The 20,474-nt window shown below is 42.8% G+C and overlaps 1 protein-coding gene across 6 annotated transcripts; it reads left to right on the top strand.

The window, feature by feature from the left end:
• The first annotated feature begins 133 nt into the window (after window positions 1-133).
• On the top strand, window positions 134-19,291 carry LOC124071187 (transcription activator BRG1). Of its 6 annotated transcripts, none has more exons than XM_046411696.1 (34): window positions 134-444; window positions 1,003-1,256; window positions 1,672-1,804; window positions 2,737-3,273; window positions 3,489-3,587; window positions 4,475-4,733; window positions 4,988-5,114; window positions 5,219-5,392; window positions 5,490-5,663; window positions 5,762-5,935; window positions 6,114-6,161; window positions 6,846-6,976; window positions 7,385-7,442; window positions 7,518-7,627; window positions 7,777-7,924; window positions 8,068-8,231; window positions 8,353-8,419; window positions 8,588-8,698; window positions 9,267-9,509; window positions 9,639-9,752; window positions 10,119-10,226; window positions 10,566-10,652; window positions 10,898-10,944; window positions 11,040-11,206; window positions 11,370-11,533; window positions 12,529-12,756; window positions 12,874-12,951; window positions 13,069-13,287; window positions 13,437-13,699; window positions 14,871-14,979; window positions 15,166-15,267; window positions 15,926-16,058; window positions 16,307-16,449; window positions 17,398-19,291. In XM_046411696.1, the coding sequence occupies exons 2-34, from the start codon at window positions 1,041-1,043 to the stop codon at window positions 17,431-17,433; spliced, it is 4,971 nt and encodes a 1,656-aa protein (XP_046267652.1). In that variant the 5' UTR covers window positions 134-444; window positions 1,003-1,040; the 3' UTR covers window positions 17,434-19,291. The 6 variants fall into 6 exon arrangements, with proteins under 6 accessions (XP_046267652.1, XP_046267643.1, XP_046267635.1 ...); XM_046411687.1 differs by having other exon boundaries at window positions 13,419-13,699; XM_046411679.1 differs by having other exon boundaries at window positions 12,529-12,789.
• Window positions 19,292-20,474: the final 1,183 nt, after the last annotated feature.

Here is a 20,474-nt window from a genome sequence, read left to right as displayed (position 1 = left end):
ATGCTTTGTGAGTAATTTAATCGGTTGAGATACCCAGTTAATCATCATCTAACAGGCGTATACATGTTAATTAAGGAAAAATAATTATAATTAAGATTAAATAATAATTAAGATTAAATAATTTTGAAAGTTTAAGTATTTTAGTATTTTTCAAGGCTTGGTTTAAGCATGTGAAAAATTGCAGAGTGGTATATTACACGCTTTAAAGAATTTATTAATTAAGGCGTGTAATAAAAGTGTTACTACAAAGGACTACTTCCAACCACTGTACAAACCCGACAATACAGAGTTGGTGTACAATGTGACTGGAGCCTGGATGTGTCTGCGCGCGCATGCGCGTTGCCGGGCAGCGGTGACTAGACATTCGGTCATAGGAGCGGTGGAGGGGGCGCTCGAGCCACGTCGGTGAAACAAATCAACGCTTGAAGGCAGATTAAAAAGAGGGTGAGTGAACTAATTGCGACAGCTGGTGCGTTTTCTTTTATCTCCCTAAAATATAAAGTGAGGAGCTCAGAAATCCACTCAGGACTGCCTGTCCTGTTGATGCGGGTAGGTCAGTCGCACAACAGTCCGCCATTCCATTTTTTATATTTAACGAGACACCCTTTCATGGTCTGAGTGTGGAAATTCTCAGTACTATGGGTTCATGTGCATAATTTACAGTATTTCCCCGTGTTCAATGCGAGTGCAGCGGTAGACCCTGCAGCTGTAATTGCATATACTCACAACGGGTGATTTGCTGCAGCGCAGCAGGAGAATGTCTTCATCTGATAGGCGTTTGACAAAATTCACCCATCTTCTGCCAAGGTTGTTCACACACTTTATCACAAAAGCAGAGTTGAAGGCTTCATTGTCAAAATATCTTTAAAAGTTTTTACTAATCAAACCACTACATTCATTCATATTTGGATTACTACCCTTTGCAGAGTACATTGCCACACTCTTGCAAAGATAATTTCCTGCTCTCCCCAACACCTCTCACATTTCTCTTCCTTTTATCAGGTCCCTGCTGCTCATCCAGGAGCAGGAGATCCGGGGCAATGTCGACACCAGATCCCCCCATGTGCGGCACCCCTCGCCCAGGTCCTTCTCCTGGTCCGGGTCCCTCCCCAGGGGCGATGTTGGGCCCCAGTCCCGGGCCATCCCCAGGCTCCTCTCACAGTATGATGGGCCCCAGCCCCGGCCCACCCTCCTCTGGGCACTCCCAGCCAGGGCCCTCTGGATACAGCCAGGACAACATGCACCCTCTGCACAAAGTAAGGACGAACAAGCACCCAGCTGAGACACACCACCACTGTTATTTCTAAATCCACCTTCCACAATTTTAGTTACACCTGTGCTTATTAAGGAGTTTAAACATTAAATTCACATAGACAGGAGGTGAACTGTAGACTGTACGGGAAATTTTATAGTAACAGTGTGTGTATGGGTTCACTATACAGACGAAACATGCTCAAACTAACACTGTTGCACAATCACATCTTTTAATAAATGCTCCTGCATATTAATCCATACACTGTCACTGTTATCTCTGTCAGCTCCTTCCATTTTATGTTTTATTAACATTTTGTTATTTATTTTAATGTGATTTTTCCCTAGCAGAACTATGTTATATTTGCAATAATAAATGGTTGATAGTTTCATTTTAACATAGTTGTTTTCCATCCACAGCCCATGGAGAGCATGCATGAGAAAAGCATGAGTGAGGAGAGCCGCTTCAGTCAGATGAAGGGATTGTCTATGAGACAGGGCGGGCACAGTGGCATGGGGCCCCCACCCAGTCCTCTAGACCAGCATTCGCAAGGTAGGCATGCTACATAGATGTGTCTTGAGCAATTTCATCCTGTCCAGCATTGTGTAACACAGGTTGTGTTCTTCTAAGTGTGAGACATCTGCAATGGCGCAGGCATGTGGCGTAGCCTGCTCATAGGGAGTGTCTCTGCACTCACAAGCTATAAAACGGACCACGTGTCATTGTTTTCAAACTCTCTTAAGTGTTTATTTTAACACTGAAAATCATACAGTGCCAGAGCTCAGAGGCTCAGAGGTAGAGTAAACGGTCAGGTGGCAGCTGTGTTGCTTGACCAGCTATAGGGAAGAGTTACAGGGAATGAAACAAGACAGTTAGACAGACGGGCTTAGCGTTGTGAGTCAGAGTTAAAACAAATGATGAAATAACAGTCTGATTGCATTTGAATAGTGTTAAGGAACCCATTGTTTGTCAGGCTATGCCGCAGGCATTCTGGGAAACAGACTTGGTTGCTTTCTTGCTGAGAGTTAAACAAGAATATCTGTACTGATTTCATGTCTGTAAAGGAAATATGAAGCTTAGCTTAGCTTAGCTTAGCAAGTCAGGAAATAGGGGAAAACTGCAAACCTGGCTCTGATCAAAAGTAACAAATTCAATACCAGAACCTCCAGAGTTTATTGATTAACATGTTTTGTCTCAATCGTTTAATTTGAACCATAAACTATTAAGACTGAAGTGTAAAAAAGATTATTTGTGGTTCTATCGAGGTCATGTGAGGGAATATTTCTAGGTGAGTTGAAATGACTCTGCTGCCTGCAAGACTGTGACTAGACGAGCGCTCTTTGTGATGTCAGTACTCCTGGCATGAAAGCAAACAACTATGTTTCCCAAAATGTCAAGTTAGTCACCCAGGTGAGTAAATGTCTGCTGTACTCACCCAGCACTCCTTTCATCTATCTGTCTGTCTCTCTGTCTGTCTCTTTTAGGTTACCACTCTCCACTAGGTGGCTCTGATCATTCCAGCCCTGTCCCTTCAAATGGTCCTCCTACTGGACCTCTTATGCCTTCATCCTCATCTTCCTCCTCCTCTGGTGGTCCTGGCTCTGCCTCTACACCTTTAGATGGCCCCAGTGGAGATCAACACACTCTGGGTCCTAATAACAGGTCTGGCCCTCCAGGTAACTCTGGCCCAGGCCCCAGCCCTGGACCCAGTCTCGGGTCCAGTGTCCCCAGCCTTGGATCTGGGCTTGAATCTGGGGGCCCAACAGGCCCTACTCCCTTCAACCAAAACCAACTACACCAGCTCAGAGCACAAATCATGGCTTATAAGATGCTGGCCCGTGGACAGCCCCTGCCAGACCACCTCCAGATGGCCGTCCAGGGGAAGAGGCCAATGCCTGGGATGCAGCAGCAGCAGCCCATGCCCAGCCTGGCTCCGGGAGCTGGAGGCGGACCAGGGGGTGGACCAGTAGGACCAGGACCAGGCCCAGGGCCAATGGGCACGGGTTACAGTCGAGCTCATGGTAAGCATGCATGGGGCAGGTCTGGCATTGTAATTTATGTTCTACAGTCTGATGGGTAATTGATAGAGGGCACATGTATACCTGCATATCACATTGAATCTTCCTTCTGCATTTGGCTGAAAAGCTTCTCCAGTCCCCTTTTCAGATTTTAAAAGACCCATGTTATTAATGCACCATGCAGACATAAGAAAATCTGTACCTGTTTGTTTCTTCAGGAATGATGGGTCCCAACATGCCTCCTCCAGGCCCATCGGGTACTCCAGCTGGGATGCAGGGACAAAACCCAAATGGACCCCCCAAGTCCTGGCCTGAAGGTACATGGTCCGTCTTTTTCTGTTGAGCTAGTGTGGGTGTATTTTTAAAGACCTCGCTCTGATGTCAGAAGAAAAGGGAGAGCTGGTAATGTGTGTCTGTATAAATTCCACTTATTACCGCTAATCCAGGTAAAAAAAAAAATCAATCGTTTGGATATAATTAGAGCAGTAAAGTCATACAGTATGTCTATTAAAGTCTTTATTTGAGCCCAGTATACTGTAAGAAGAAAGACACTTATTGCCTATGATTCTTATTTTTACCCTATGGTACATTGTTTTTTGTTTACTTAAAGAAGACCTGCGGAGTTACCTTATAAATCAACAAAATTTTATTAGTTTAGTTATGTTTTTTCATCAAAACTTATTGTGTGTCTTGACTGCACTGAAAGACTGATAAAGCAAGGTGCCTTTTATCCACCAATAGTTGATTATAGGAACAGTGTGAAGCCAGTGGCAGGTATGTTTATCTGTGTGTGTCCTCTCAGATGTGCACCATCAAATAAAACAGCCTCCCACTCTGAAAAAGATTTCTCCATAGTGTTGCTATTGGTCTTAAACTCCACAGGTTACCTGTAAACTTAAAATGCTTGTGGTATGTGGTGTAACTTTAGCTTGAACCCAACCAAATACATAATTATAGGGGAACCTCAAGACACTTTGTTCATTTGTTTTGATAATTATACATTTTCTAAAAAATGAAAATCAGCGGGGTAAATTACAACTTTAATAAAGGCACACAGTTATATCCCCGTATATCCATAACAAATGTTATTGGTTACACCCGTGTTTTCCCTACTGTAACATTTCAAAAACTGTGCTGTGAAAGAGTCCATCGTATATGACAGGCTACAGCAGTGTGATATTGACCTTTCTTTTATTCCCTGCAGGCCCCATGGTGAATGCAGCAGCCCCCTCCAACGCACCCCAAAAGCTGATTCCCCCTCAGCCCACTGGCCGGCCCTCTCCTGCCCCCCCTTCAGTTCCCCCTGCTGCCTCCCCAGTAATGCCTCCTCAGACCCAGTCACCTGGCCAGCCGGCACAGCCTACTCCCATGATGCCTTATCACGCCAAGCAGAACCGCATTACCCCAATCCAGAAACCCTGCGGCCTTGACCCAGTGGAGATACTACAGGAGAGGGAGTACAGGTACACCAGGACCTCCATGTTTGTTTACTTTTTCTGTAAAAGGAAGTGACTAAATTGTACTAATTGTACTTGTGCATTTAAAAATGAAGGGTCAAGGTTACTGTATACCTTAAACGATACGTTGTTTTTCACTACATTTTCAGTACATCAGTCTTTTTCTTTTCTACCAGAAAGAAAAAGTACAAAAAACAAAAAGCATGTATAAGACACACATAAAACACATAACTTCAGGTCAGTACTGTTTGCTCCCTCAGGTTACAGGCTCGTATCACTCATCGCATCGCTGAACTGGAGAACCTGCCAGGCTCCCTGGCTGGTGATTTACGTACCAAAGCTACTATAGAGCTCAAAGCCCTCCGCCTTCTTAACTTCCAGAGACAGGTATGCACCACATCCTCAAGCTTCTCATTTTCACCTTCTCCACCACCACCATATAGTGGTGGTGTTAATGAGGAGTCCATGCTTATATATTTGTCTGCCCACAGCTGCGTCAGGAGGTGGTGGTGTGTATGCGTCGTGACACAGCTCTAGAGACTGCCCTTGATGCCAAGGCCTACAAGCGAAGCAAGCGACAGTCTCTGCGAGAGGCCCGCATCACTGAGAAACTGGAGAAACAGCAGAAGATTGAGCAAGAGCGCAAACGCAGGCAGAAACATCAGGTAGAAGACAGTCACAATGCAGCCCTGACGCTGCATGTCATGAGATTAAAAGTGGTGTCTTCTCTGTCCTTCACTCATGCTTGCACTCTGATCTTAGGAGTACCTCAACAGCATCCTGCAACATGCCAAAGATTTCAAAGAGTACCACCGCTCAGTCACAGGCAAAATGCAGAAACTGACCAAAGCTGTGGCTACTTATCATGCCAACACTGAGAGGGAGCAGAAGAAAGAGAATGAACGTATTGAGAAAGAGAGGATGAGGAGGCTTATGGTAAGAAGACACAGACACAGTTACACAAGCACGCGCATTACGCACTTACCAGTATACACAACTTCCTACGCACACTGTGTGCCTGTCTGTCCTCCCAGGCTGAGGATGAGGAGGGTTATCGTAAACTGATTGACCAGAAGAAGGATAAGCGTCTGGCCTACCTGCTGCAGCAAACTGATGAGTATGTTGCCAACCTCACAGAGCTGGTCAGAGCTCACAAGGCTGCACAGGCGCTCAAGGAGAAAAAGAAGAAGAAGAAGAAAAAGAAGAAGGTATGGAAAACAACAGGAGAGGGAGAGGGATATGTGATCAACAGGCTGCATCTCAGATATTGGAAAGTCTAATTTTTTATTCACTGAACTACAGCACCTGTGATCTTTGACCGACTTTTACACCTGAGAGTCATATGTGACCTCTGTTGGAATTACTGAGCTTATTCCTGTCTTGCAGTTGGAGATTGCTGAGGGTCAGACTCCTGCCATGGGCCCGGATGGAGAGGTGAGCACCTGCAGGAGCTATAATGATGGCAAAACTTTAGAGACATTAAAAGCTGTTAACCTTAGATTACAATATATCTGTTCCACTAAGGGAGAGGTAGGCAAAGCAGACTGCCAGACTGTTTCTACCTCCTTTAAACAACTCACAGATCAAATTTCACACAAGGTATGGGGGGGGGTTGAGCAGGTGTTTGCTTTTTGGCATCATGGCTTTTTAGCGTCATGGCAAAAGTAGAATCTACATCCACTACTGTTTTTTTTACCTCCACTATGAGTGTTTTTTTGTTCACAGTGACTGTGCAGCATTTTGGTTAAATGGTTATTGTTGCAACAGGTGACAGCAATTGGAAACGGAAATAGTGTGATAAACAGTAAAAAAAAAAAAAAAAACTGAGAGAAAGAATAAAATATGTGTAAAAAAGCATTGTGGAAATAATATTCATCAACTCTGATCATAATAATAACTAGACTTAACAAAGACACCAGACCCCCTGGCAGATTTGGTCCCACGCAATGACGACTCCATGGCTACAGCCAGGATATCATTTTTTAAAATGGCCAGACAGCAACAGCATTATTGTCACATATGTAAAACTTCTACACACAGCCCAACTATGTGAAGCTTTGCCTCATTTAATTTAGCCACAATTTTAAACCCAGTCAAACACATAACTTTCCTCCACAGCCTCTGGATGAGACGAGTCAGATGAGTGACCTGCCTGTGAAAGTCATCCATGTAGATAGTGGAAACATCCTCACAGGTGTGGACGCTCCAAAAGCTGGACAGCTGGAGACCTGGCTGGAGATGAACCCCGGGTGAGACTGGCTGGGGAAAGGAACAGTGACTTGTACGTGCAAGTGTGTGTGGAAAACAAGTGTCTTGTTACCCACAGAAGTGGTGCAGCAGTAGATGCGGCAACGCTCGCCGGTCTGATACTCTGTTGATTAAAATGCTGAATCTTGCCAATAGGTGAACTGCTGTGAAATTTATGAGAGGATGAATGTTTGTAGAATCGATCAACAGCAAAATCGATCGCATTTGTAAAATCGAGCAACATAGCCAGTTTCATCTTTTGTCAGCCAGTTTTATTTGCAAAGTTGCTCTCTCCAGTTTTTACCTATTATATAGTGTCGCTATATAATAGGTAAAAGAAGCTAGCATGGCTGAAATGTTCGGATCCAGACGCTGTTAATTTAATTTGAGCATGCATGTATTTTGTCCAGTTATGAAGTGGCTCCCCGCTCAGACAGCGAAGACAGCGAGGAGGAGGAAGAGGAGGAGGTGGGTTATTTTCAAAGACGTGTTTGAGGCTAGTTTCATATTTATTGTTGCAGTCACTGACAGGTTGTTTGGCAGGAGGAAGAGGAGGAGCCTCATCCATCAGCTACTCAGGTGGAGGAAAAGAAGAAGATTACAGACCCTGACAGCGAAGATGTGTCAGAGGTGGATGTCCGACACATTATTGAGTAAGTACATATATGGAGTACCACACTTAAATACATTTTTAGTATCATTTATGCCACCAAACAAAAACACACACACTAAGTTATCACAGAAGGAGTCCACCAAATTTTGTGTCATGATTGCATAAAACTCTTGTGTGTGTCCTCTGCAGAAATGCTAAACAGGATGTGGATGATGAATATAGTGGTGCAGCATTTGCGCGAGGACTCCAGTCTTATTATTCTGTAGCTCACGCTGTCACAGAGAAGGTGGAGAAACAGTCCAGTTTGTTAATAAATGGACAACTCAAACAGTATCAGGTGAACAAACTCACTCGGATCAGTTACAGTGTGTCATATTCTGTACTGTTGTGTACATAGACATTTTTGGCCGCAGGTACAAATGCCTCATCTTGTTTGACAGACTGTCTCCATTGGTTGACTGTCCCTTCCCTGTGTGTCAGATTAAAGGTCTGGAGTGGCTGGTCTCCCTCTACAACAATAACCTGAACGGGATCCTCGCAGACGAGATGGGTCTGGGAAAAACCATCCAGACTATCGCCCTCATCACGTACCTCATGGAGCACAAACGGCTCAATGGACCCTACCTCATTATTGTACCCCTCTCGTGAGCTAAACCTTATTGTCTGCAAAAATATTTTATATCTTATGATTCCCCTCCAGCAAGGAAGTTCTTCGAACAGAAGGCACTGAAATGTTGAATGACAACTGAGTTGTCTCATTGACAGAACTCTTTCTAACTGGGTGTATGAGTTTGACAAGTGGGCGCCCACAGTCGTGAAAGTGTCCTACAAGGTGAGTTTTTACCCAAATTCAGTAAATACTATGTACTTGAATTTATATATACTTTTTTCCTGCACACAATTGTGAGAATGTTGTATTTGATATTTAAGATATTCATGTTTCTTCACGTTTTTTTTGTTTTGTTTTTGATTCATGGCTTAACAACTTTTTGTCTGTCAGGGGTCTCCTGCTGCCAGAAGAGCCTTTGTCCCCCAGCTGCGTAGTGGAAAGTTTAACGTTTTGCTCACCACTTACGAGTACATCATCAAGGATAAACAAGTACTAGCCAAGGTGAGATGGAATGTACAAGTCAACACATGCAGAAGGACGCGTACAAACACACCCAGGCAGGCATAATGTAGTTCTTTGCCTCTACACCTTTGCACAGCTACATTCTGTTGCTTTTTGTACCTTCAATCATGTGATTTTGCTTGAAGTTTCAGTATGTTTTTATTTGTCAACTCCCACTCCCCAAAGTCCTCAAAAAATATCTGATTCTGGCCAATCTGACTGCCCCCTGTGCTGCGTCTCAGTGCTTTCTCCTAGGTGCTGCCACACACTGATACTGCCTGTGTGTACCGAGTCTCCCACTGTCCTCTGTGGCCTGCTTTGCACTCATGTAGTCATATAGGCTTCCTGACTATGCTGACAGGTAGGTGTTGTAGTTCAGGCAAGTTTTTCCCCATGTGGTGGCTCAAGGCTTTGGCTTGGGACTGAGCCAGTGTGGGTCATGAAGACAAACTGGAAGAGAGATCTTCTTTTTGAACACTTTCTGTTTTTTCCTTGGTGTGGATGCAGTGAGAAAGTAAAGTAGTAGCTTTATCAAACGTGCTGCCCTCCTCTCCTCTAATCTCCCCAGATCCGTTGGAAATACATGATTGTGGACGAAGGCCACCGTATGAAGAACCACCACTGTAAGCTCACCCAGGTCCTGAACACCCATTACTTGGCTCCACGGCGAGTCCTACTGACAGGAACACCACTGCAGAACAAACTACCTGAGCTCTGGGCGTTGCTAAACTTCCTACTGCCTACCATTTTCAAGAGTTGCAGCACCTTTGAGCAGTGGTTCAACGCCCCTTTCGCCATGACTGGAGAGAAGGTGGAAAAAAGGACTCAGTCAGAGCTGTTTGGCTATACAATTTTCCAGTGTTATATGTTTCTTGTGAGAGGTGGCATCTAGTGGAGGCAGACCAGGTCTTGTCTCACATGTGAAATTTCTCCTTTTCAGGTGGACCTTAATGAAGAGGAGACCATCTTGATTATCCGTCGTCTCCACAAAGTGCTTCGCCCCTTCCTGTTACGCAGATTAAAGAAGGAAGTGGAGGCACAGCTTCCAGAGAAGGCATGTTTCACCACGTAGAGCAGTTAAACTAACAAACAGATGGCGAGGGGTGTATTATCTGTACCGCAGCCTGCCATCAGGGAGCACGCAAGATGTTTGGCTTTGGTTTTGGAGAGCTCTCATGTCGTCCTTCTTTATGTACAGTCAGTGGTCCAGAGATACACCAAATGGATGAGAAACAAATCCTCAAGTTTGACCACCCCTACTGTTCTCTAACATTTTTGTAATATATGCAGTACTGGTAAATGCGATAATGTGTATATATATATATGTACATCGTGTCTGTTTCTAGCCTTGAACTGAAAGTTTTGTGCCTCTCTTTTTGTCCACTTTTAATTCAACCTGTCTCTGCTGTCCATCTCACAGGTGGAATATGTGATTAAGTGTGACATGTCGTCTCTTCAGAGGGTGCTGTACAGGCACATGCAGGCCAAGGGGGTTCTGCTCACTGACGGATCAGAGAAAGACAAGAAGGTGAGAGCGTAAATACCTTAACACAGTGGGGCTTCGGTCATGGAGTCGTTTTAACCAAATAACACCAAAAATATGAATGTGTCCCACTCTGTCTTCTTTAATTTCCAGAGTCAAAAGCTGAGGTAGAAAATACGTGCTACTAGATGATTTATATGATAACATCGAGATTTATGACAGGCGGCAGATCTAGAATGTATATTGGGATCTGTACTTGACTTTCAATATCACAAAAGACTTGAACTGTTTATTAGACTTTCACAAAGCACTTTTAGGAGAACTGTGTACATGCTGTCCCTCAAAAGGCCTTGGCTCTCACATAGAAATACTTGTGTTTACCAGGGTAAAGGAGGCACAAAGACGCTGATGAACACCATCATGCAGCTCAGGAAGATCTGTAACCACCCTTACATGTTCCAGCAAATAGAGGTACTGCTGAGGAGTATGATGCAAAAGCATTTTGTCCCCGTTTCTTTGTTTCACAGTAGGTGGCAGGTTGTCTTGTCAGAATTGAAGAGTAAAATCACATGGACATCCAAGCAGATTTTTTTTCCCAACCTTTCATCCAAGGTTTACTTGAACTTGACAATATGAGCTTCAGAATAAAACCACAGGATAAAATATTTGGCTGTATTTGATTAAATTACAGAATAAATTTGGGATTTTTTTTTCAGGAATCCTTCTCTGAACATTTAGGATTCTCTGGAGGGATAGTCCAGGGGTAAGTAAATAAATCCACTTTATGTCAAGATCACACACACACAGACTATAACCCTTGTAACTTACTTGCTTGTGTTTTACCTGTCCTGCCATTAGGCCTGACCTTTATCGGGCATCAGGGAAGTTTGAGGTGTTAGATCGAATCCTACCAAAGCTGAGAGCCACAAACCACAAAGTGCTGCTCTTCTGTCAGATGACCTCACTCATGACAATCATGGAGGACTACTTTGCCTATCGCAACTTCAAATATCTGCGTCTGGATGGTGAGATGGTTTACTTCTACAAATGTTTGTGAATTTGTCTTTTACTCCCATATTATTTGATACATTCTTTTTCTTGAAATCGTGTTTCTTTCATTACACTTTGTTGCTTATCTTCTGTCTGCCTTGGTTGGTCTTCACTTTCACCACCTTCCCTACATCTCAGGCACTACGAAGGCTGAGGACAGAGGAATGTTACTGAAAACATTCAATGACCCAGAGTCGGAGTACTTTATCTTCCTCCTGAGCACAAGAGCTGGAGGCCTCGGCCTCAACTTGCAGTCTGCTGACACTGTGGTCATTTTTGACTCTGACTGGAACCCACATCAGGTGAGATGCACATCTCTGCAAGACGTTTATTGTACATGTAACATATACCCCTTTCCATACCTGTTTTCAAAGAATTGTGAGGCAGGTTCTGGTTTGTACACGTAATTTTCAACCGCTCATCCATTTTGACTAAAAAAACTCGTTCGCAACTTTGAAGTTGGGATCCAAGCTGCAACCAAAAAATAGCAGGTATCACCTGATGTGCAAGCTGTGACGACGTCACCGGAAAAGTCATATTCAGATACAATTTGCACATAGAGGATGGAGAATACCAGTCGCTTCATGTGTGATAGTCTTCTTCATCCTCTTCCATCCTGGATAAAATCAAGTGTCTGTACTAACAGAACAAAAGCTTGCAGGTAATCATGCAATTCACCTTGTTGTTACTGGTGAAAATGCTGGTGAACATACAAAACTGGTGAAAATGCGCGCTGATTCTTCAGATAGCACCACAACTCCCATAGCCTGAGTGGAACCTGTTCAAGAACGAAAGTTAATTTGGTGAAGAGAAGAAACTTGAGATTCAGAATTCAGACTTTAGGACAGAATGATAACTGATTAACAGTAGTCAGTTTGTTTGAACGAAAATATGTCTCAGACTTCTTGTACACAAAGAAAACAGTATTATGCAATATGTAAATGAATCTGGTGGTTTATGTGGCATAGTTGACCCCTCACATAGATGACTGTAGTTTGTGTGTGTTTGGATGTTATTTGCTCCAAAATCACTTGACTGAAATAACTTTTAGTAATAAGTGATGTTATTGTGTTGTTTCATCAGCTGGTAGTCGCTCTTTGACAGTTCTGTTCAGTCCTTTGTCAGTCAGTTTTCCATTCTAATACAATATGAGGTGCCACCACAGTAATGCTGGCTTGCTGACTTCTTCCTTGCTTGTCCATAAATAATCGTAAACCCTCTCTTGCTCTCTGGCCGCACTCTCTCAGTAACATTTGATCCTGAATACTAATTCTCTTTCTTCTTCCTGACCTGCTAGGACCTGCAAGCTCAGGACAGGGCCCACCGCATCGGTCAGCAGAACGAGGTGCGTGTGTTGCGTCTCTGCACTGTCAACAGTGTGGAGGAGAAAATCTTGGCCGCTGCCAAATACAAACTGAATGTGGACCAGAAGGTCATCCAGGCCGGCATGTTCGACCAGAAGTCTTCCAGCCACGAGCGCAGGGCCTTTCTACAGGCCATATTGGAACACGAGGAGCAAGACGAGGTCTGGGGTCAGGAACTGTGTCTACGCATGAATGTGTGTGCAAGCACCAGCAACACACAATTTTAAAGAGTGTGCATTCTTATGCGCTGCTTGCCAATGTGTGTCTGCTGTATTCAGGAGGAAGACGAGGTGCCAGATGACGAGACGGTCAACCAGATGATTGCCAGGAGTGAGGAGGAGTTCGACCAGTTCATGGTCAGTGTTTTGAAGATAATTTAAAGCTCACAGTCCTCACCTGCAACCCAAACTCACCCAAAATCCACTTCCTGTCTATTTGTTTTTTGCCCTGTTTTCTTCCTCTCCCTCCCTCAGCGTATGGACCTAGACCGGCGTCGCGAGGAGGCCCGTAACCCACGGCGAAAACCACGTCTGATGGAGGAGGATGAGCTGCCTACTTGGATCATGAAGGACGATGCCGAGGTTGAACGTCTCACTTGTGAGGAGGAAGAGGAGAAAATGTTTGGACGAGGTTCTCGGCAGCGAAAGGAGGTGGACTACAGCGACTCACTGACCGAGAAGCAGTGGCTCAAGGTTATTTGCTTCATGGAGATATGGCAGAGCTGACATGTCAAATTAATGTTAAATACAAAATAAAACTTCTCTCTGGAGAAAAGTGTTGATCCTTCTTTTGTGAGTTAAATATCTTTATTTTAATCTCACAGCCTGTCTTTCCCACGCAGGCGATAGAGGAAGGCACATTGGAGGAAGTGGAGGAGGAGGTTCGTCACAAAAAGACGACTCGCAAGAGGAAGCGGGACCGCGACCTGGATCTCCCTGGTCCCTCCTCCTCCTCAGGAGGACGAGGGAGAGGGGACAAAGATGAAGATGGGAAGAGGCAGAGGAAGAGGGGCCGACCCCCTGCCGAGAAACTCTCCCCCAACCCGCCCGCCCTCACAAAGAAGATGAAGAAGATCGTGGACGCCGTCATCAAGTATAAAGACAGGTAACAAAGAGTTTTGGCTGTGGTATGTGGCACATTGGAAGTTTCTCTTTGAGCAACAGACATTGCTGTAGCTTGTTTTGTAACATTCATGAGCAATGTGAGGTCACTTGATGGCCTCTTGAAGCACAAAAATTCCAACACTTGAGGACAACATGTGAAACACAACAAAATGACAAATGAGTCGTTATACTTCTGTTGCAGTATTTTACAGTATTACTTAAGTGTAGTACTTCCTCACTGGATGTTTCTGTGGGGATCTCCATCTTCATGACCATCTCTCTGATGTGAAAATGTGACCATCATACATTAGGGCCAACTTAGTGTCAAAAGGGAGGTGATGTAATGTTGTCCTGCACATTTATAGAAACTGCGAGAAGGCACAGTTTTCACAACACATTTCTTGAAATAATGCGTCCGTTTTTCAAAAAGCTGTAAACACAAAACCAAACACTTTTTACTCTCACTTCTCACTAAAACTTGAAGGATGTCAAGGTTATCTTTTTATTTGATATCACACAAATGGCATCAAATGCATGAATACCACTGCACACAAGTCCACACTGAAGACTGAAATAAAAAGCACTTTATTTATGTGCAAGTTAATTAGTCACTAAACACGTGTTTTCACAACATCATATATACTTTGCAGTGTCATACTACTCTAATCAGCGTAAAGTGTGTTAGAAAAATAGTTCACAATATCAAACGTCGCATTATCTTACTGTGAATCTTAGTGTGAAGCCTGCTGTATTGTCAAACCAACTACCAACAGCAGAAAAATGACTGCTGCCAAGGCTGTGATGTTTTATTTCTGCGTGTTCTTACACATTTTGCAACATTCTTTCTATGTAACAGTTGTCTACAGATTGAGAGCTTTAATGCTTATTTATTTTCATTAGTCAGGTATGATATATTGGCTGACAGTATTTTATACTAGAAAACACAGGACAGTGGTTCATGAAGAAACTGATGTGTGCAATTATTGCTAAAATGTTAAATCTACAGCATAAAGAGAAACTAGCGAGCAGTGGATGATCGGAGGATCTTAATATTTTTTTAATTCATGAAAAATGTCCATTTCTCACTCATAATAAAATAACAAACCTTGATATGATTAATTCAGTTTTTAATTTCATGTTTTGCCACAACGTGATGATGTCACTCCCTGCAGCGCCAGCGGGCGACAGCTGAGCGAGGTGTTCATCCAGCTCCCGTCTCGAAAAGAACTTCCGGAGTACTACGAACTGATCCGCAAGCCCGTGGACTTCAGGAAGATCAAAGTAAGATAAGAAAAAATAAAATTACTGTTTTGAATGCAGTGAATGATCCCCCACTGCAGCAGAACAGGAAAGCCCATGCAACAAGCTGTGGCTGTGATGATTATTTTTACATTAGTAATTTAACAGAAACCCTTAACTTATTAATTTTAAATACTAAGTGGTGCACATACTGTATCTGCACTGCAGGAGAGGATTCGAGGTCATCGCTACCGCAGTCTGGGTGACCTGGAGAGAGACGTCATGCTGCTCTTCCAAAACGCTCAAACCTTCAACCTGGAGGGCTCGCTGGTGAGACTCACAGTGTTCAGTCATTAGCAGGAAAACATCTGGTGGTGTCTACCTTACACTGCTCAGTCAGAGTCGTGTAAACATCTTACTGTCATATCTCAGCCTCAGCTGAAACCTGCTGGGATGTCACGCCGTAATTAATAACTTGAATGACATTATTTTTTTGTTAATTCATTTTTCAACCGTGACTGTCACGTCATTGTAGAAATTATGCGTCCTGTGACTGATTGGCCCAGCAGTAACCGGCATAGTGTGGCCCTGAGAGTTCGAATAGACAAAACACAAGCAAATAAAGGTAAACGATACACACTCGCAGCTCAACACACAAAACGGGCACACAAAACAGCAGAAATTCATTCCAGAGCCGTGTTTTCTCCCTTTGCAGCACTTTTCTAAATGCTTTGCATGTGTTAAATGCATCAAATCGGACGACAAAGATGTTTCTTGTTTTCGTAATTTGCATATATTTTCTTGCGCTGCAGAGCATCGCGCTCTCAGGGTCACCATTCACAATGCCATGCCCAGCAGATGACTTGTTTTTCACTAAAATTGCTGTGGATGCTCAAAGCTGTTCCCTCTTTCGGTCAGTGTTACCTGCATGTGCACAGCACCGATAATAGACTGTTTGTTTTCTACCATGTTTCTCTCCTGTGAGCAGATATACGAAGACTCCATCGTCCTCCAGTCTGTGTTTACCAGTTTGAGGCAAAAGATTGAGAAGGAGGAGGAAAGTGAGGGAGAGGAGAGCGAAGATGACGAAGAGGAACCGGAGGAAGGATCAGAGTCTGAAAGTATGCCTGTCTGTATGGGGGGTGGGGGTGGGGTGGGGGGACTGTTTAGTCATATTTAATTTCTGCGTGCAGTTTGAAATAGTTTTAGATTTTTAGGTTGTTGTTTTTTATGCTGTTACTTTTAGTTAATTAGTTTTTGACTTAGTCGGTGGGGAGAATGTGTCGCGATTTTCACGGATTGGTCTTTGTTTTATTTAGACCATAAATGTGTTGTGTGTGTGCTTGTGTGTGTGTGTGTTTGTCTCCAGCTCGTTCAGTGAAAGTGAAGATCCGTCTGGGAAGGAAGGACAAAGGCGGAGATCGAGGGAAGGGACGCAGCAGCAGACGAACAGGACGCACTAGAGCCAAACCCGTTGTTAGTGATGATGACTCTGAGGAGGAGCAGGAAGAGGTAACTCACTGTGTGTGTGTGTGTGTGTGTGCGCGCGTTTGTCACTGGCCAACTACAATAGTGTAGTTAACTTTATTTTTTGATTAACAGAGTTCAGAGGGAGAACCTTAACACAACCATAAACAGCTGTTACTTAGAGATCTGAACAAGGATTCACATTCATGTCCACTGTTGTTTTGTTCACTGTGGCGTGTGGGATGTGGTTTTTAAGGCTGTGATCCTGGGCCAGTTTCAAAATATGTTCCATCAGAGATAAAACTGAGTGTTAGAGCAGCGGATGAGTGATGGTTGTGGCAGGGTGAAGACTCTTTTCTTTTTCTGTCGTTGGCTTAGTCTTATGTTTCTACCTGCAGGACATCATGAAGAGACTCAATGCAGCAGAATGTTTTAAAAATGCAGCCCTTTATCACTTCTTATTTAATATAATCCATTGTTACAGAGGTAACTAGCAAAAAGCAACTTGAATGACACCTTTGAACTACAGTTTATATCTTAACACATCAATAGCAATGATCCAGTTATATAATGCTATGACACTGACAGAAGTAACTCTCTACTTTTGCTGAAGTGAAATTGTGAATGCTGGTCTGTTACTTGTAATGGAGTGTTTCTGTACTGTGGTATTAGGGTTAGGGTTAGGGTTAGCCTAACCCTAACCCTAACCCACTTACAACTCAAATGAGTTGTTGACTGATTTCGGTTAAACTTGGTGGAACGTGAGGCCATGAGGATCAGGCAATAGTTTTATAGGAATTCTAAAGCAGTTTATTATTTTATTATATTATTTTGTGTCAAATAATTTTTTCCCAGACTTCAGGACTTACATGACACTCATTTCCCATGATAGTCATGTGTGTAAAGTCTTTTCAGGTGTACTTTGATCTCAGTGGGGATGCAGATTTTAAAAAAAGCAACATATTTTCTAGTTTTCTCTTTAATCTCTTCCAGGAGCGTTCCCCCAGTGCCACCGATGAGGAGTCCTGAACTGTACTGTAATGAAGGAGGCATAAAGCACCACATGTAGAGTAAATAAAACATGACTTTATCATAAAATACACAGAATAACTGGACGATGTACATCACTGCAGTAAACCTTCTTTGTCTTTCTGCTGAATGAGCACAGAGGGGATCAAGTCACCTTTTTATTTGCAGTTTCAGTAAAGTTTCTGATCACTTTCACAGAGACGATTGTCACATATAACAGTATTTGTAATGCAAATGGTTATATTGATATAACTCAAGAAAAAGCACAGTAGAAAGTACAGGCAAACAGAGGAGACAACAGAAGAATATAGTTCAGTGTAAATAAAAGCTGCTGATGAACATTAAATGTGTTGCAGACTGGCAAACAAAGTCCCAACAAACTTAAAGACATGTGCGCCACACTCTGTGCAGCTAAGTTTTCTTTGTTATTTTGGTTCACTTTAACACCACTGGAAGAGATTTTTTTTTTTATCCTACTTCAATAATGATCTTATTTAATATTAAGACAGTTTTAATCAGTGTCTATAAGTTTTAAACAAGATAATTTTAACTTTCATAAGCAGCCTTCACTGTGAGTCTTCAGCTCAAATTAGCAAATTTACTGCAAATACAGGTACTGTCACCACAACAGTTGCAGACCCAAATTAGCATTTGTGAACATTTAATAAATGGCTGATAATGTGCTAAAACGTAGTTGTACACAGATATAAGGACATTTTAAGTGTTTATGAACCTACAGTAAGTGTAGTCACTTGTTATCTGTTCATAGCCCAGGCAGAACTTGCAGGCGTACACAGTGGGACAAACACCCAATGCTTATATCTGTATACAATTGTATCCTAATAAATTAATGGTGAATAGCATAACATAAAGCGCTGCCATTATAAGTGACCCAAGCAGTCTGTAAAAGGATTCAAGGTTTACCTTAGGAGTTAAACTCTGACACATATGTGTTGTTAACAAACAGCTAAAGTCAGTAAAATGAAGTGAAAAACATCGAATGTAAACAGAAAAATGTTTTCAGGTGGAGCTGTGTTTTCACCCAGGGTGAAGCTACCACCTCGCCTCGCTCCACCTTCCCTCTGAACATACGTGTAAATAAACCTAATGTTTCACCTCTGCTTCACTGCTGCAGCGTGTTGTAACAACAGTCAGCCTCTGTGGAGCCGCTGTGATTGCTGAGGTGTGTGTACATCACATGTTTGTGACCCGAGGCTCGCAGTGGGAGATCCAGCCTGCTGTGGGTGCAGGGTGTTTCCAGACTTCTCAGAAGCTCTTTAGCAAACCACCACCGTGTTTTGACTGGGGTTTATTGGAATTGAGTCCTGATCATTTTCCAAATGTTGTATATACAGTACGGTATAAAAACAACCTACTTCACATTGCTGCTGCTTTCCTCTTAAACTTCCAGTATAAGCACTTATAACTGTTGATTGTAGACTTCAAGAATCATGAGGTGGTGATTCATCGAATAGTACTGTAACCACCGCTTCTCCTTCAGTCATTGTGTGGTGATTTTAGGATGTCACGATGTGTTTGATGTACTTTGCACTTTTTATGTTTTTGATTTCAAGACAATGGACCAGAAGGACAGCTGCTCCTCTCTGCTTGTGAATGCCTCCTGGCTGTAAGGTGTTGGATATACTGTATAGAATATTTTTAGAGTGTAATGTCAATGCACGTGTGTACAGCTCGCAAGTTCCACACTGTACTTTTTTCATCATGGTAGGTAACTAGAGTGAAAAACATACAACCAAAGCATCGACGTTTTCTCTCCGCTAAATTACTGGATCTGTCTGTGTTGTTGTGTCATTATCGCTGGAACTCAAAACGTAACAATAAATCACAGTAAAATGAATTGTTGTTTTGTGCTGTAATGCTGAATTAATTAACTGATTAGCCAGTTTATAGGAAATTACTAGGCAACTATTTGGACAAATGATAAATGCTTTGAGTCTTTTTTCCTTTTATCAGGGTGGAAAATGCCAAAAAATAAAAATAAAAAAATAATGCTGGTTCCATCTTCTGAGATGTGAGAATGTTCTTCACTACTTTCTGACATTTTATACAATCAAGAAATAATGAGATTGATCAGTAATGAACATAGTTGTTGCCTGCCCCATGTGATGTACTTTATAATCTCAATTTGGATGTGTTCGTTGTGCTCCTCATAGTTGAATTTAATAAAAGAAGAATCCAAACCTTCAGTTTGTTTAGGTCAAGGATTATTTAAATCCTCAGTCTGCTAAAAGTGCTGCTCCTTTGACATTCACTTCAGTCTCATCCTGTTTGGTTTGAATCTTTTGGGGACAACTTTTATTGGACCCTGCTTTAAATTTTTAGCCCAAATAAACCCCACAGCAGCTCGAACTTAACCGTTACGTCTTTGAAGTGTAGTACCGGTATTTGACCACTAGGAGGAGTTCTCATACAAACACAGCTTAGTCTGGCTTTGTATTTCTTTAATATGACCTTACATATTTAAAACAGTTTCCTTCAAAATCCTACTTGACCTCATTCCCATCCTCCCAGTGCCTCCAGCATAACATGAAATATAAAATCAACATCCCCCGCGATTCATTTCTCAGTATGGTCATGCGAATGAACGAATACAGAAACTCTTTTATTGAGATGATATAAACAGCCTTGCTATACCTCTGATATTTATGTTTATTTTGTGGACGTTGGCGGGCACAGAGAGGAATATGTTGAACATACAGTGTCGGTTTTGAAGGAGGGAACTTGGCACGTGTTTGGATGTGTGAATGCGTGTGCTTTGACAGTGAGGTCTGTGTTGAAGGTCGAAGTGTTTGAGAAGTTGGGGAGAGGGACAGACACGGTTTCCTGATTTCTAGGAGCTCCTGAATTTCTTCAGCACCTCAGGACCAGTTGTTAACATCTGTCAGGGGGTATGGATGTGGGGGGCAGGGCAGCTGGTCCTGAGGCCCCCCACACAGCAGCAACACAAAAGCAGCGGCAGTAGGAACAACTTATTTTACAACTTAAGACTTAGTGGATGTAAATGAATAACCCAGATGTTG

The sequence above is a fragment of the Scatophagus argus genome, chromosome 2, assembly GCF_020382885.2.
Source record: "Scatophagus argus isolate fScaArg1 chromosome 2, fScaArg1.pri, whole genome shotgun sequence".
Lineage (NCBI taxonomy): Eukaryota > Metazoa > Chordata > Actinopteri > Scatophagidae > Scatophagus > Scatophagus argus.
This window is presented reverse-complemented; position numbering and strand designations above follow the sequence as displayed.

Excerpts from the sequence above, each read along its gene's own strand:
- LOC124071187 (XM_046411670.1), top strand. The coding sequence starts at position 1,041 with ATGTCGACACCAGATCCCCCCATGTGCGGCACCCCTCGCCCAGGTCCT. Across the intron at positions 10,227-10,565 it reads GATCAGAGAAAGACAAGAAG|GGTAAAGGAGGCACAAAGAC; the intron begins GTGAGAGCGTAA and ends TGTGTTTACCAG. Across the intron at positions 12,952-13,068 it reads AGGAGTTCGACCAGTTCATG|CGTATGGACCTAGACCGGCG; the intron begins GTCAGTGTTTTG and ends TCCCTCCCTCAG.